The sequence below is a fragment of the Macrobrachium nipponense genome, chromosome 41 (genome assembly GCF_015104395.2).
Source record: "Macrobrachium nipponense isolate FS-2020 chromosome 41, ASM1510439v2, whole genome shotgun sequence".
Classification (NCBI taxonomy): domain Eukaryota; kingdom Metazoa; phylum Arthropoda; class Malacostraca; order Decapoda; family Palaemonidae; genus Macrobrachium; species Macrobrachium nipponense.
In genome coordinates, this window is record NC_061102.1 from 34,238,200 (window position 1) to 34,255,462 (window position 17,263).

A 17,263-nucleotide genomic window follows, 5' to 3' on the forward strand; every position below is an offset into this window, starting at 1 on the left:
TTCTTTTGAAAGCAACCAGTCGTCAAAGTTCTTCAGAGCCTTCTTCATAGACACTGTAGGCTTCATCTTAACGACTGAAGACTTCTTAGCCGTATTGGTCGTTGAAAATAAGGACGGAGGAGACGGAGGAGCAACGGCCGAAAGAGACTCCCCCCCCAAAATCTTGCAAGAGGAGGTCTGTAAGTCTCTTATACGAAGAAACCGAAGCATCCTTGGGCAAATCTTCCTCCGAATCACCACAATTCTTCCGAAGAATGACGTCTAGAAGCTCTACTGCCCGGAGGAGAGCTAATCCTTGGAGAGCGCCTGTTCGGAGAGCGCCTACTAGGCGAGCGCCTACTGGAAGAAAAACCACTGGGAGAGCGCTTACACGGGGAGCGCTTACCAGGAGAGCGCCTACCAGGAGAGCGCCTACTTTGAGAGCGCCTCCCAGGAGAGAGCCTACTAGGAGAGCGCCTAGTTGGAGAGCGCCTACTAGGAGAGCGCCTACTTTGAGAGCGCCTCCCAGGAGAGAGCCTACTTGGGGAGCGCCTGCTAGGAGAGCGCCTACTTGGGGAGCGCCTACTAGGAGAGCGCCTACAAGTGGAGGCCCGTCTGTCGGAAACAGATTCTAACTCCACAGAAGAGCGTCTGGATAAGGGAGAGCGCCTATCAGGCTCTCTGCGCCTGCTAGGCTCTTGGCGCCTGCCATCCTCAATACGCCTGCCAGGCTCTTGATGCCTATTGAGCTCAAAACCCCTGCCAGGCTCTTGACGCCTGCCACGGGGAGAGAAAACATCCACAGATGAATCCCTGTCAGAAGCGCGGCGCTTACAAGGCTCTGAGCGCCTATCCAATCGGGAGTGATCTAACGGAGGAGAAAACTTCCGTTGCCGCCTACCAGGCTCTTGGCGCCTACTAGGCTCTTGGCGCCTACTAGGCTCTTGACGCCTACTAGGCTCCGAGCGTCCGTCAAAAGGAGAGTGGCCACCAGGCGAAGAACTCTTCCTTCGCTCCTGACGAAAACGAGGCTCTTGACGTCTGTCAAGCTCTTGACGCCTAACTGAAGAGGAGCGGAAATCCTGAGGAGAGAGCCTGTCTGGCTCCTTACGCCTTACATGCTCACAACTCTCGCTGGGAAGAGAGGAGAGCCTACTCGGAGAAAGATCCCGAGCTCCAGCCTGCACTTCTGACCTCCTACTAACAGGCTCAAAAGCTTTTCTAGCCAAAGGAGATTTAGCCGAAGGAACGTTCTTAGACTTCTTCACCGGAAGTGAGGCGTCCTTCCGACGATGAGAAGTCCCGGCAATAGACTCCGCTAAAGCCGCAATCTGCGCCTGCAGACCCGCCAGGATACGCGCAGGAGATCCCTTAAACTCCTCTACAGGGGACGAAGTCCGAGAGCGAACAGGAGAAGCGTAACCGGACAGAATCTTGGTTCTCTTGCGTTCCATTTCTGGCTCTTCCGCGAAGGATTCGGGGCTGGAAGGAAGGGCGCAAGGATCCTTCCAGGGCCTCTTGAGAGGGCGAGACGACTCCGAGGCGCTCCATCTACGCTGAGGAGAAGGCGACGAAGATGACGAGAAGCACTGGCGCAATAACTCCTTCTTGGTTCGATCCAAGGCAGCCTGGGAACGAGCAACAGGAACTGCCGAGGGGACGCCTGACCGGTGGGGGTTCTCCCTAACCTTCCTGCGGCTTTCGACTTTCCTCCTCCACTGGGTCTGGGAGTCTGGAAGAGGTCTAGGCCTGGAAGCGTTAGTGAGCCAGTCAGACGCACCCTCCACTGCACTAGGGGCACTGCACTGATCACTTGCACTATCATCACTCTTACCTTGTCGAGAGCGAGCGAGGCTCTCCTTACTCCTGATCGAGGCTCTCCCAGAAGCAACTTCCGAAAACGAATCTTCGGGTTCAAAGCTGGGCGCAGGGGCTGAAACTGGAGAAGGAACTACTTCTACTACAGGATTCTCAGCGTCAACTTCACTCACCCTCGATCTACTAGAACTCTTTGAAGAAGCCTTGCGCACCCTATCCTTCTCTAACTTTCTCACATAAGAAGAAAGAGCCTTCCAACCATCCTCATCCAAATTCTCACACTCTTTGCAAGGGTTAAATCAAAAGAGAATTCATTCCCTCTACAAGACGTACAAATAACCACGAGTGAGGATCTAATGCAGCTTTAGGAAGCCTAACTTTACATTCCTTCTCTGAACAAACCCTAAAAAAACTAGGTTTCTTAACTTCAGAATCATCCATGATTATAGATATGTAAGAGAAATCCAAAAGAAAAATCCCAAAAACAGTCCAAAAGCGTATGCCAAGCCAACAAACAAAGGGTACTTCACCAAAATCCAAATCGTCGGCAACGAGAACGAATTTTAACTATCGTAAGGACTGAACAACAGGTGTTGTCCAGCCGGCGACAGAAAATAATCTGACAAGAAAGGGGGACTGGTCCTTACACCCGCCTCCCAGCGGCGGGTAAGGTAGATCACCTGACCTACCTGTAGCGTGTGCCGCGAGTTTTGAATTTTCTGTCGTGACGTCAGAGACCTAAGCTAAGTATATATCTGGCAGGGAAGTTCATGTACAAAAAGTAATAGTAGTGGTGTTACCAGTGAGGTCTCGGAGGCAGAGGGTGTTTTGGAAGTCTGCTACAGCCATCAGTTGACTGGGCAAAACTTTTAACCAACAACCCCAAAGGTCAAGTGAAGCCAATTCTGTACTTGCATTGAGGGGGGGGCAGTGTTCTAATTGATTCATTATTCCACTGGTTGCAAATTTCCTTTCCTGCCTTCTCAATGATTAAGATTGAGAGAGAGCTTGAGTAATAGTAGTCTTATGAGCATGTATTTTAGCGATCCATTTGCTCCTGTGATGAAGGAGCTGCTATTGTTATTGCAGTGCTTTTCTCCATCTTACCAACAGTTGGATTTGTAGATAGCTTTAATGCTGAAATTTACTAGGTTCAGTTCCCAGATGAAACAACAGCTGAAACATCTGTACTCAAAATTAGGAACCAATTAGTATCAATAATAAATTATATATATCCTATTAACAGGTGATGAGTATAGGTAACTCAAAGGGTGCACATCTAAGTATGTCTACCATCTCTGTATTGTTAGAAGCAAATGGTAGAAAAACATTGTGGTCTTCATGTACTTTATAAGATGTCATGAAAAAACTGAAACATACAAAGCTCAAACGTACATTAACAACAACCTGCTAATATAACCAATGGCCTGTTCATATAAAGAACTTTTGGAATTAAGACATACAGTCTCTGAAGGAATTATTATGAAAGCATCTAAGTATTTTTTTTTATAAAAATTAAGTAGAACCAGAAAAAAGCTTTTACCTTAATGATAGGGGATTTTATTTCTTACTCTGCACAACTTATAAGTTAATCACCATTGCTACAAAATATCAACACTTATGAGAACTGACTAATGTTACATTTTTTTACTTACATAAACATCAACACTCATCATTATTTATGAACAATCCATATATAAGAGTGAGGAGAGGAATCTGAAAGTTTATACATAGCACCATTTTTCAGTGGATTGTCAGTATCAAAGACAAAATGTCATTGACAGCTGTTGCAGCAACAGCTTAGAAAAAGGTGGAAAGTCTAAACAGGACAATTCAACAGAGATGTATATGTGATGATTTCACATAACTTAAATCTAATATAAAAAGACCTAACACAATCTACTCATACATAATGCTCCAGAGTTGTCATAAAAATTCTGTAAAAAGCATATCTGAGGTAACGACATTCGTAAGTGACTAAGCTCGTAACCGTGCAAGATTCAGCTGGCACTGAGACTGATCTACCAGGAGATTAGCTTTTTAGGCTGCCACAAGTACACAATTCTGCCTTGTATTCAGAATTTTACTCTGAAAATACTGTGAGACCTAGAGTCATAGTCCTCACATCAACAATTCATCATAAAATGCCATTATTATTATTATTAATAGGTGTTAGTTTTTCCAGACCTCTGAGTCTCAAGTAGACTCTTCTCGGGCTGGTTCTCAGGGATCAATCCTGAGAAAAAAAAAAAAAAAAAAAAAAAAAAAAAAAAAAAAAAAAAAAAAAAAAAAAAAAAAAAAAAAAAAAAAAAAAAAAAAAAAAAAAAAAAATTAGACTTTATTTGAGAAACCCGTCTTATTTAAAAAATTTATGATTTTATTAATTGAAAAATCCCTGCTTTCCGCAAGAATATTTTTCATTTCTGAACTCCGCAGATAAATAGATCTTTGCTGGGTCCAATTTGGGCACTCAACAAGCAAATGCTGTACTGTCATGGGTGTTTGACATCTGTTACATTTCACTGGGTCAGCATGTGGTGTTGACATCAAGTGACCATGTGAGAATCTTGTGTGTCCTATACGTAGCCTTGCTAGGATCACCTCTTTTGCTCTTTCCTCCTGTGAGGATGTCCTCCATGCATAGACTTCAGTTTTTATATTTTTAAGTTTGTTTGTTGTTGGCACCGAGGCCCATTCTTCTTTCCAATCCTGGTAAATTAATGTTTTAACTGATTTTACCCAGTCTGACACTGGGGCATATGAAATTGTTGGAGGGATAGTGCAGGCTAATTTGGCAGCAGAGTCTGCATATTCATTTCCTTTTATTCCCACGTGTGCTGGGATCCAACATATTTCCATTGATATTCCTGATTGGAGGAGTTGATGAATTTTTATTTCTTTTGAATTTCCTGTACTATTTGGTTTCCTGATTATTACTGTCCTATTGCATCTATAGCGCTACGTGAGTCACTGAAAATTACAGAGACACTTGCTTTGCCTCAGATATCATATCTAGAGCCATCTGTATGGCTGTGACTTCAGCAGTAAATATTGATGATATTGAAGGTAGGCTTTTTTTACTTAACATATTTTTCGAATATGCAGATGCTCCTACTCCAACATTATTTTTGGAGCCGTCTGTATATATCATAAATTTGTCGCCTTTTCTTCTAATGTGCTCCAAAGCATGTTGGCGGTACATTTCCGTACTTGTCATTTGTTTTTTGAGTAGGTAAGACAGGGAGGTACATATCTTTACTCTATTTAAAATCCATGGTGGTGGCAATTCCATTGGTGGGTGAAAAATTGGATTCATATTATGTATGTTCATTATGTATCTAGCTCTTTTTGGGAAAGAGCTAGTACTATTAACTGCTGTTACTTGATTACAGTTTTGGAAGCAGTAAGTTGCAGGAGACGATCCCGCTTGCATTGAAAGACCTCTTTGTATTGTTATTAAATTACGGTGATGTTTTAAGGGCAAAATACCTGCCTCCACCAAAAGTGAGTTTGTTGGGGACGATCGAAAGATCCTGTGCACAATCGCACGCCTTCATGGTGCACTGCATCGAGAGATTTTAATGCAGATTCTGAGGCGGATGAATATATTGGACAGCAGTAATCTATTATGGATAAGACTGTTGCCTTATATATCATTAATAAAATGTCTCGCTTTGCTCCCCAATTAGTGGTGATAACTTTTTTAATATGGCAAGGGCTTTGATGCCCTTGGCTTTAATGTATTTGATGTGCTCTTTCCATTTAAATGTTGATCAAATATTACTCCTAGATACTTGATTTTTGTACAAAATTGTATTTCAGTGCTATAAAGATGCAGTTTGATTGTTTGGTTCTTCATCCACCTTTTGTCTTTGTAGAAGACGATTGCTTTTGTTTTATCAGTTGAAAATTTAAATCCAACTGAATTTGCCCAACTACATATATTTGAAATGGCAGTACTGAGAACTCTCTGAGCATGTCTCAGATTACTATCGTATAGTAAATGACAAAGTCATCAACATATAAACTGTTTTTTTACACCACTTGGTAATTTATAGTAATGTCATTGATTGCTAAAGCAAACAATGTACAGCTCAAGACACTACCTTGAGGGATTCCTTCTTCCAGTTTATAGGTTACTGAGTAGGAATTTTCTACTCTTACTTGAAAAGTTCTGTTTGTTAAGAAGTTCTTAATAAATATTGGTAAGTGGCCTCTTAGTCCCCTTGGAGTGGAGTTTTTGCATGATGTTATGTTTCCATGTTGTATCGTATCTTTTTTCTATATCAAAAAATATAGCTACTGTTAATTTCTTTTGTTCAAAGCCTTTTTTGATATGATCTTCTAAATGTGTTAAGGGATCTAGGGTTGATCTGCCAGCTATTGAACCAGATTGTGTTGGTGTTAAAATGGATTCTTTGGTTATTACATACGTTAATCGTGCATTAACCATTTTTTCTAAGATTTTGCATAGGCAACTTGTTAGAGATATCGGTCTATAAATTGGATGGATTACTTGCATCCTTTCCTGGTTTGTTTATTGGAATAATTATGGCATGTTTCCATTTATCAGGAAAGACACGTTTTAGCCAGATACTATTGTAAAATTTAATAAATATGATTTAGCTATATGGAGCTAATTTTTCTATCGTTTCAAATGATATTTTATCATATCCTGGTGCAGAGGGATGACAAGAGTTGATGGCATTATCTAGTTCATCCATGTTAAAAATATAGTTATATTCCAGGTCTTCAAGAGTTTCAAAATTGAGTATTATATTTTTCTTTTTGTTTTCTGATACTTTGAAAATGTGTATCTAGGCTGGAGTAAGCACTGATGTTTTCCAAAATGTTTCCCAATTATGTTTGATATTTCATAAGTATCATGTATATTTTTCCATTTAAATGTATTGCACTTCTTGGAGGTCTTATATGTTTTCCATTGATTTTCCTTATCTTTTGCCAGACATCCCTTGTGGATGTGTTTGAAGATATGTTTGAGACATATTCCTTCCATGATGCGATTTTTTCAGCTATTACCGTTTTTCTAAATTTGGCTGTATATTTGTTATATAGTGGTTTAATGTGGTTAATTGTTATGTTGTTATAACTATTTTGTTTAATATGTTTTATCTATAGGCATTTTGTTGAGTGATTTAAGGCGAGTTTTGAGTCTGTTTAGATTGCGACTCAATATATATTTTACTTAATTCAATGTTGTTAATGTTGGATTCCACCATGGGACAGGGGATTTTGTGGAATGTGTTTTGGTTTTTGGAATACTTTTATCTGCAGCATTTATTATGAAGTTTGAGAAGGATTCACATGTAGTATTGTGATCTTCATTATGTGGAATGGTGGTATGTTTCGTGTGTATAGAAATATTTATCCCAGTTAGCTTTTTGGATATTATATCTTGTAGGTGGCAATATTTTGACATTACTTAAGTAGTTCAGAATGATTGGGAAATGGTCATTGTGTATGAATCGTCTAGGACGTTCCATTCAAATTTCTCCGCTACATCATTTGAACATAATGAAATGTCATTGAAGAAAAGGTTAGGTGTGTATTTGAAAAATATGTTGGAACTTCACTTTCATTGAGACAATACAGATTGTGTTTCATTATAGTATTCTCTATGTTGATTCCGGATGTGTCAGTGGGGTTATTAATATCCCATAATGGATTATGTGCATTAAAATCTCCTACTATAAGTAGTGGTTCCTGTATACTTTGCTAATAAGTTCAGAAAAATCACTGAAATTTGCATTGAAATTTGGTTGGTTATATAAAATTACAAATAGTAATTTTACTTTTATCAGGCATATACAGTTTAATTGATGTTATTTGATATGGCATAGATGGTATGTCAACAGGTTCATATGTAATGCTATTATGAACGTATATGGCTGTGCCTAATTTTCCACCGTCAAGTTGGTGAATAACAGGCAATTTTATAGTGTTGGATATTTGTAGGGTTACTTCCTATATGTTGTAGACATATGCACATTGGGTTGTGGTCTCGTATGATTCTTTGTAATTCACCCAGACGTAGTCGGGTTAAGAGACCATTTATATTCCATTGAATGATTTTATATTCCATTATTGGGAGGAATTGGTGTTAAATTCTGTAAATTGATTGCTGATTTTACTTTATCTCGTAGTTTATATGCATTTGAATTTAATTTGTGGTTTTTTAATCGTTGTATTTGTATGTTGGTTATTAGATTCTGCAGTTGTTTGTTTTCATAGTTGAATATTAATAAGTCTATTTTTGATTTTATAATTTCCTTTTTGTATTTTAAGGATTCAGAACATAATTCGTTCTCATGTTGGTGTGTTAAAGGGCACCTCCTTAATTTGGTAAAATTGTCAATACAATTTCGTACTGTGTCCTCTGTCTTGGTAGTTATTGGTTATATGTACTTACAAAGCATTCATTACAACAAAACAAAGATGAAGCATGTTTGGTAATGTTAATTATTGGTTCAGAAGTTTTTGGTCTAGCTTTAGAAATTTCTGGTTTTGTAATTCTATTGTTCCTTTTCTGTAGTGATAAGGACTGTTGGTTTGAGGGGTTATTTGTTTTGTTGTTGTTAATGGGATATTTCGGTCTTGTGGATGGTTGGGGGTGATAGTTATATTTTGGTTTGGTTTAATGGTATGATTTTCATTAGTATTATTTGATGGAACTTGTAAAGAGTGATCTTTACTGTCCAGATGTTGGCTGTTTGATTGAGATTGAGGGTAATTGTGTATTTCCACTTGTGATGAGGTTAGTTTAATATCTTTTTTAAAATGTTTCTCCTGGTGTAGTTGGAGTCTCTCTGGATTGATTGTAATTTTCAATATTTACCTTTTTTCCCTTAGGTGGGGTTCTTTCTAGAATTCTTTTCTTTTTGCCAGTTCGATTATCATCATTATTTAATTCTTCTTCTATTGGAAGTTCTTTTCCATGGATAACTGAATCATCTATGTTAGTGGTGGTATTGGTTGTTGTAATATCACTTTATTTTGTGTTTCAGTATTATTGGTATGAAATCCAGTTTCCCTGTTTATACTATCTTGTTTGTCATTGTGCTGTTTGATGTCTTGATTTTTAGTCACATTTGAAAAGGTGGGGTTTTGGATGGATTGTTAACGCCTCTTACTTTTAGCTCAAGTCTGGCTTCCATGACTGACATTCCTGTCCTATTTATTAACAACTGAAGTTCTGTGTTATATGGTAAAAAAATGAAACACTCCTTAGATTTTGCGTGATGGGCTAGTCCACAATTAATACATTTTGATTGATTACAGTTCCAAAATTAGTGGTATGGTCATCTGATGCACAGACTGCACATATAGCTTTATTACGGCATCTTTTGTATGTGTGTCCATACCTTGAGCACTGTGTACATTGTAATGGTTTAGGAACAAAAGGACGAACTTCTCTATTTTGTCCAAGAATTTTTATTTTAAATGGTAAGTCTTGGCCTGTAAATTTTATTTTGGCAATGTTGTTATTTTTACTTTTATCTTTCCTACTTGAAATAGAGTATATTTCTAAATCGTGGATATTGTTATATCTCAATTTTAGGGAGTCTAGCAATAGTTGTTTTGAAGGAAGCTCCTGCTCGCTATTGGGTAGGATGACTGTACCCTGTACATAATTCAATGTTTCGTGGCTTGTAATTATTACCTTTATATTATTTATTTCTGTTATACTTAAAAAGGCAGTGGACTGCTTTTTATTGGTTACTTGGATAAGCCATTCATTGTCCTTGATGTGTCTGCATTCCATAGTCTTGTGTTGGATATATGTTAAGTAATTTGTTTTCTAGCATCGCTGCTGAGATTTTGTTGTCAGCTTTGAGGACTAGAAATCTTGACCAATTATCTGGTCCAAAGAGGTCATCAAAATGTACCAATGTGGGATTAAGTCGGTAATTTTTGTTTCTTTTTGGTCCTTGTTTTATGTATGTTGCTTGTCTATTATGATTTTTATATTTTTCTGTATTGCTGGGAGGATTATTTGTCTCTAATTCAGAATTATTGTTCATCATATATGGTTCCATTGTTACGATATTGGAGTTTACCAATTTATTTTTGTTTGTTTCTTTTTTATTTATGCACTCTATTTGGTTTTCTGGCTCTGCTGCTTTACTTGGAACAGGGTGTTCCTTTGTATCTTTTATAGTACTTTCACTACTTGTGGCAGTACCTAGGAAATTCGGGAGTGACGTGCCAATGGTCATCAACTGTGCGTAGTTTTTCCATCATGGGGCCCAGGGGTACTCAAATCATTTATTTCACAGTTCATAAATTTTGAGTTTTTACAAAAAAAAAAAAAAAAAAAAAAAAAAAAAAAAAATATCTATCATATATTATATATATATATATATATATATATATATAATATATTATAAAAAATTCTTGAAAAGATATCATTGGCCCTTCGCGAAGTTAAATCTTCTGCCAAAGGCACAAGTGAGAAAGGACTCCCAAATGTCCGCATCCCTACCCTACCCCAAAAGGGGATGGCATAACATGATTAGTATGGCCCAAGTGTAAGCAGAACCCGCTTGCTAGGACTAAGAGTATTATGTTAATACAATTATCCCCATCCTAATCACATTATGGGCAAACTGGATAGAATGCCGAGAGTTCTATTCCTAGAACCAGGCCCCCCCTGGAATCCGTGGTCCAGCTCCACAGAATAGTTCCGCCTGAAAAACAGGTCCGAACATTGTCGGGTAAGTAGTGATGGATCTACCACAGTTCTCACTATTTAGCTTCGGATTTAACTCCACGTTAAGCCATGATATGTTTTCTCATTTATTTGCTTTTAAAAATTTTGGCAAAAAATGGAAAAGTCCACATAAGTTTACTCGAAAATATATAATGTCATATGGGACTCTTGGGTTCGAACCTGGGAAGAGATTCCTGAGGTTCGAGAGCCCCCTCACCACGTCAAGGTGGTCCCAAAATGAGGGGGCATAAAATGCCATATCCATATGATTTTTCATTAACTGTTTCACCATGAGATTAGCTTTAAAGGCTGCCACAAGCACATAATTCTGCCTTGTATTAAGCAATTTATTCTGAAAATACTGAGAGACCTACAGTTAAAGTCTTCACATCAACAGTTCGTTAGAAAATGCCTTATGATTTTTCATTAAAAAACTAGATTTTTATACTATAAAATATATATATTTTTTTTACACAATCAATCATAACGAGACCTCACTGAAGAGAGGTAGCAAGATAGAGATCAATGGTAACTACACGCTCAGTAAAAAATACAGATAATTGTTTAAAAAAAAAAAAAAAAAAGTCACCTGTACACATGGTATTTTTCCCATTTTTATCATGCTTGCTTGTAAGATTGTACTATTTCTTACTGTAACAAATTGTACGGCCCTTTCAAACGTCATTATTATAGGTACTTTAATTATAAATAATTATTCAAATTACAGCTGGAAGTCTCTAGTCAGTGAAGACATAAAAAATGGTTAGGGTTATGGGTAGATAAATGAAACTCACTCAGTGAAGTTTTGTCTATATTAGGCCCTGTCCACACAAGCAGGCACTGCTCAACGGACAAACACTGCTCCCATAACCTGTTCCACTATACTGATCGACTGAGTATGGAGCCAGAACAATGAGATTGCCTGGTAACACTGCTTCAGAAGTTAGAAAATATAAACAGCTACCTGCTAGTGTGGACAGGCCATTACAACTGACCCTTACTATATAGCATTTAATAGATTTTATTAATTTTCTAATTGGAATCAGAGAAATATTAAGGCTATCTGAGCATTTATCATAAAGGACTAGTATATTTTCATAATACATGTACATACACTACATACATTTATACTACTATATGATTACTACTATATTATAAATTATTAACTTATTTAACTTTTATAATAGTACTGTACTTAAAATATATGTTAATATCTTTAGAAATTACTTATTACAAGAAAATTTAGTTTAAAAATATGAATGAATTGCTAGGCTTATTACTTCTGGTTTTATAGTTAATTTGGCCTATAATTTAATAAATTTTAGGATAAACTTCAGGCAAAATATTACTGTCACTACCCAACCTAACAAGGTACATTCCGGATCACTGTTCATATCTATTTGTTCAGAAGTTAGTGCATAATTTTTGTTGAAAAATTTATAAAACTTAGCAAGATATTGCTTTGAAATATGTTGTGTTGACACTGCCAAGTTAACTCAGGAGTCATGAATTTGTGCACTATTATAAAGAATTACTTTGGATTTTAGAAAGGTAAAAAGAATCTAAAATTTAGATTTATCCAATATTCAAAATTGAGTATTTTACCATGCATTGAAAGTTATGAACTTTGAAAGAATTTCACAAGAGCAGCGTCTGACTTTTGAAGTTCATAAGAAAAAGCCAAGCCACCATCAAAATATTGACAAAAATGGCAAATTTATCAAATATGTATTTTTCATAAAAAAAAACAAACATGAGGACTTTACATTAAGATAAATCTTCTAGGGTCAGCTGGAAACCAGTAAAAATTTAATAAAATTGTAAATGCAAGGGACTAGTGGCATCTGTCCTTAGTCATGAGATGAGTGGGACCACCCATATCCCCAGCAGCAACTCATGATCTCACCAGTTACTCTTTTACCACCTTTGAGTGAGGACATTTTATTCTCTCTCCTCACTAAAACAATTTGGTTTGCCTGTACTTACTTTATGTGTTTTTGTGTGGATTTCTGGCATTTGTGAACGAGTGCTAGGATATAATGATCCACTCAACCCTTCTGCAAATGTATCTTCTGGATCTCTCAAGAAGCAAAGGAAATGTATGGTATTTTAACATTGCATGCAACCAATGGTTATTCAGCAACTGGACCAAAAGCTTTACGTGACTTCCGAACCATGTCGAGAGTGAACGTCTATCACCAGAAATACACACCTCTAACCCCTCAGTGGAATGCCCGAGAATTGAACTCGCGCCCACCGAGGTAGTAGGCCAAGACCATACCGATCATGCCACTAAGGCGCTTGTCTGGGTGCTGATGGATTTCCTTGTTCCTTGTTTTCACTTCCCAACATCACCGAATACGGATCCTCATCCAACACGTAGTAGATGCAGAGGGAACATATGTGAGGCAACTAATCCCCATTCAGTATGTCTTGATTGGTCGATGGAACAGTGGAAGAGGTTTTAAGGGAAGGGTCAGTACAAGTGGGGAAAATTATAAACAAACAGGGATTCATTTAAGAATGAATTAAATTTTGAAGCAAATAAGTAGGACTATTATGAGTATTACTATTTACAGGCATTCGCGGGATTGTAAGAGAACAGCTTATTATTTTCCCCTTGTACGGCAAGAATTTGTACTAGACAGAATAGGAGTGCAGAGCAAAATTTGAACTTCTGGGTGGCTAAGGAGAGTGCTCCAAACACAATTTTAACTTGTGACCCTGTCTGTTCGTATTTCTGAATGTTCGTTAAGTTGAGTGGTGACTGAATTAATAACTTGTGACCCTGTCTGTTCGTATCTCTGAATGTTCGTTAAGTAGAGGGGTGACTGAATTAATAATAGGGTAAACTTAACCTCCTGTAGGTTTCATAACATAGTAATTTTCAACAATTCCATGTTTTGAGTTGAATCTAGATTTTAAAAAAATTTTAAATTGCATGTTTCTTGTAGTTTTTGTGTATTCTGATCCAAATTATGTTAAAACGCGTATTAAAAAAAAAAGGTATATCAAGTAGTGTGCATCTGAAAACAACCTCAAGTCTTTGGCTTCAGTGAGTGTCCTTGCTTACTTCACTTACAAAAATGTTTTTTCATGTCAACATGCTAGCATAATTGATTGACAAATCATACAGCTTTGGGAGAAATCTGGGCGAGATAAAAGTCCCTGATCCTGGCATTCATTGCTGCCCAACATGCACTGCACTCATGTAAAAGAATGTGGATAATATCTTTTACTATTGTTGTAAATGGGAAAAGTGCTGAATGGGATGATTAATAAATTAAGAGTGGGTGTAATAATAAAGTTTTACCATTTGAGTTTCATTGCTCTAGCCATAATTCTAACTATTACTGAAAGCTTTCAATAACTTTCAGATTACAAGACTTCAGTTTATATTTATATTGCTTTTAAAGTACCCATATTTAAGTAAATTCTTATCTACCCTTCCCTCTGGCCCAATATCATAAGTTCTAAGGCAAAAGTTTGTATTTAATACAAATATGCTATTCTGATAAGTTTATCATGAATCTTATTTAAACAAAAATATAATTGCATAAACTGCAAAAACGTAGTAATTTAATACTGTTTTTGATAATACTTATGCTCCTATGTTCCTTAATATACAATTTTCCATTTTGCTGGCTGTTCACATTTCTTCTTTTTCCCACATAATCTGTTGAAAGTTGTTTCAACTGGAAAACCTAAAATTTCTCTTTCTTCTTGAATTCGAAAAGAGAAGGTAGACTCATAGGATCCAATAAAAAACCTGAAAATAAAATATAAAGATATAAACTTCTAATAAGCAAGGAATTTGTATCTCCAGTATCAAAGAGAAAATGACACGAATTTTCATATTAAAATTGGTTATTTCTATGCCTCCTTAACATTCATATACATTGATAAAAGTCACTAGCTTGCTTGACAGTTGAGAAAAAGTAAGAGAAAAGAGGAGTTGTCCCTGTTTCATCAGCCTATATCCTCTTTTTTTGTTTACCTTCCCTTTGGTAGGTAAAGAGAGAACAACGCCATCTTTATGCCTAGGAGTGTTACAGGGGCAACAAAAAATAATGATAAAATGGTTTGTAAACCCTTAAGAACAAATTATATTCAGTGCCAATTCCAATCAAATGGGAAGAGCTACTCCAAGTCTTTGACAAGAGGAGCGCTCTGAAGAGAGGTCAACATATTTCTGTGACAACTTGGATGCAAACTTGGGGAAAAATGAAATTAACCTTTCAGGTCTCCCTGTATTAACTAATATATGATTAATGAGGCTTGGCTGCAGTGCCTAAAACATAAAAAAAATGTATCACAAGAAGGTTCAGCACATTTACAGCCTGTCTTAATATCTCAATTAAATCTTGTGAGAGGTGAACAATGTGCTGATGAAACCTGAATCTTCCCAGTTGTAAAAGTGATGAGGTAGTATGTGGTGCAATGGCAGTCACAGGTATTTTAGATCAACTGACAGGTTATAGTAGGGACAACACAAACCTCTATACCTGTCAGTATCAGGGCAAGTCGATGCCTTACAACAATGATAAAGAGGGCTATAAGGTTCCAGTTCCAACGGAATTTCCCCAGATGGATTCTGAATGGTTAAGTCTTGGAATATACATTAAAGGGAATAAAAGTAAAACAAACTAATAAGTATAGTGGTACCTCACACTTTGAACTTAATTCGTTCCATGAGGCTGTTCAAAATAAGATTTGTCCAAAATATGAAAAATATCCCCTTAAGAAATAAAAGGAATTAGGATAATCGTTCCAGACAACCCAAAAAGTTCTGCTATCATTAATGTGTTCAAAAGTTAAATTAATAGTCTAAATAAAACAGTATGTTAAATGAAGTACAATTTTAGAAAAATTCTGTTTCCGTGCACAATTTACGAACTGCTTGGTGAAAATGGTGCATGGCCGGCTGGAGGATGGAGAGACAGAAACCCTTTGAGGAAATTGCAACAGTCACAGTAGGCAAAGGTTGATAAAAATCAATATTATTCACATTTTACAAGTATAATCAAACGAATCGATAGTGTGTGTGTTCAATTATGTCTGTGAGAGAGAGAGACTAATCAGCATAGTTGACTTTTTTTACATTTACATATGCCCAATACATCAACTGACTGTTAGGAAATGGCAGAATTTAAAATAAACATAATTGTTTTGTAAACAAATAAGTAATAAGTAAAAAATGCAAGAAAAGGAGAGAGATTAACTCTTCACAAGTCTTTTAAACAAACAATCGAAGGCATGCAGAAGCTAAACGTGGCACCAGTGTGTTTATTATGGAGTAGAGTTACTTTTACAATGGTAAAAAAATCGTAAAAAGCAATTGTCACTACAGTGGGGGATGCGTACCAGAACCCCTCCCCCCTGCGAATATTTAGAATCCACAAATATGTAGTTGGAACCCCTATAAAAAAGCTGAAAATGGCCTATTTTGTTAAGTAAAACTCAAGAAAAACCCACTATAAATGTTTAAACCTGTTTTTTTAATAGTTTTATCACAAAATTGTTTTATAATGAAATTGATAAAAAAACAGGAATTTCTGGATATTTCTTACAGAAAAATACTGCAAATAGGTGAAAAATGGGTAGATATGGTCCAGAGAGAAATTAAAAAATCCGTGAGGCCAAGAATATGGGGCCCACTGTGGATACATATTTTACCCTGACAAAAAGTAATTTGGGCAAACAGAGTGTAAGTGAAAGAAACCCAGCCCAGGTGATAAGTCAGTGGGAAGCAGACCACCGTCTTCCCTCTCCACTCCTCTCTATCGTCTCACTTGGCACACCGAACACTGGCTCAAGACACTTTTTCTGTATTGTATTTGATTTTCATGTTTTATCATTGTGTTAAATTTATTGTGAAATAAGTATTTTGTTGTGAATTGGTACTGCTTTTATGTACATATTATAGTAAGAATTTTGCTGTCTCTTCTCTTCTTAACAATATCACGATGCATAACTTAAAATTATTCATTCATTATTACTCAAAAATATAAACACTCCCTCCCTTTATCTCACTGCAATGACAAATGATTTTGTTAATCATTCATGCTAAATTTTATTGTGAATAGATTTGTTCTTTCATTTACTATTTTGTTAAGTCTGGTTAAACTATACCATCTCACTCAGTGCACTGAACACTGGTTCAAAGACTGTTTCTGTACTGTACATATTTGATTTTCATATTTTATCAGTTAAATTGTTAAATTCCCTTTTTTTTCATGTGAATTGTTATTGCTTCTACATACATACAGTGATATTTTAACTCTTCTTCTCTCCTCAACATATCATTGCTCCCTTGTTTGGTGTCAAGTCAGGTGTGCGTGGTGTCACTGCGGTGACGTACAATTTTGTACATCTTTTATGCTAAATTTTATATTGAAATGCTTTATTTTTTATTTATTTTGTTGAATATGGTTATCATTAACTATATGTACGTATATTGTAAATAGAAAGACGCTTGAATTTGTTTTTTTTCTTAAGGACGCAGTAGGCCATTGAATACAAATATAAACAAGATAATCGGTCAGTTCATAGTACGAGCATTTGTTCAACGATACAAAATTTTCCCGAAAATTAAGTTTGAAAAACGTAATGTTCGACATAAACGTTTGACAAACGAGGTATACCACTATACATATCAGTAGCCAAGAACATAACAAGTACATGAAAACCATAAAAAAACTACCCGAGGGATAATGCAGAGCTATTGTCAATACT

General features: G+C 36.6%; 1 protein-coding gene across 1 annotated transcript in view; it reads right to left on the reverse strand.

Moving 5' to 3' along the window:
* Positions 1–11,325: 11,325 nt before the first annotated feature.
* Positions 11,326–17,263, reverse strand: part of LOC135212665 (GDP-fucose protein O-fucosyltransferase 2-like) — a 75,806-nt gene continuing 69,868 nt past the window's right edge. Inside the window, 1 exon segment of the mRNA XM_064246315.1 lies at positions 11,326–14,297. Within this exon segment, the coding sequence (XP_064102385.1) occupies positions 14,147–14,297 (151 nt within the window). The 3' untranslated portion in view covers positions 11,326–14,146.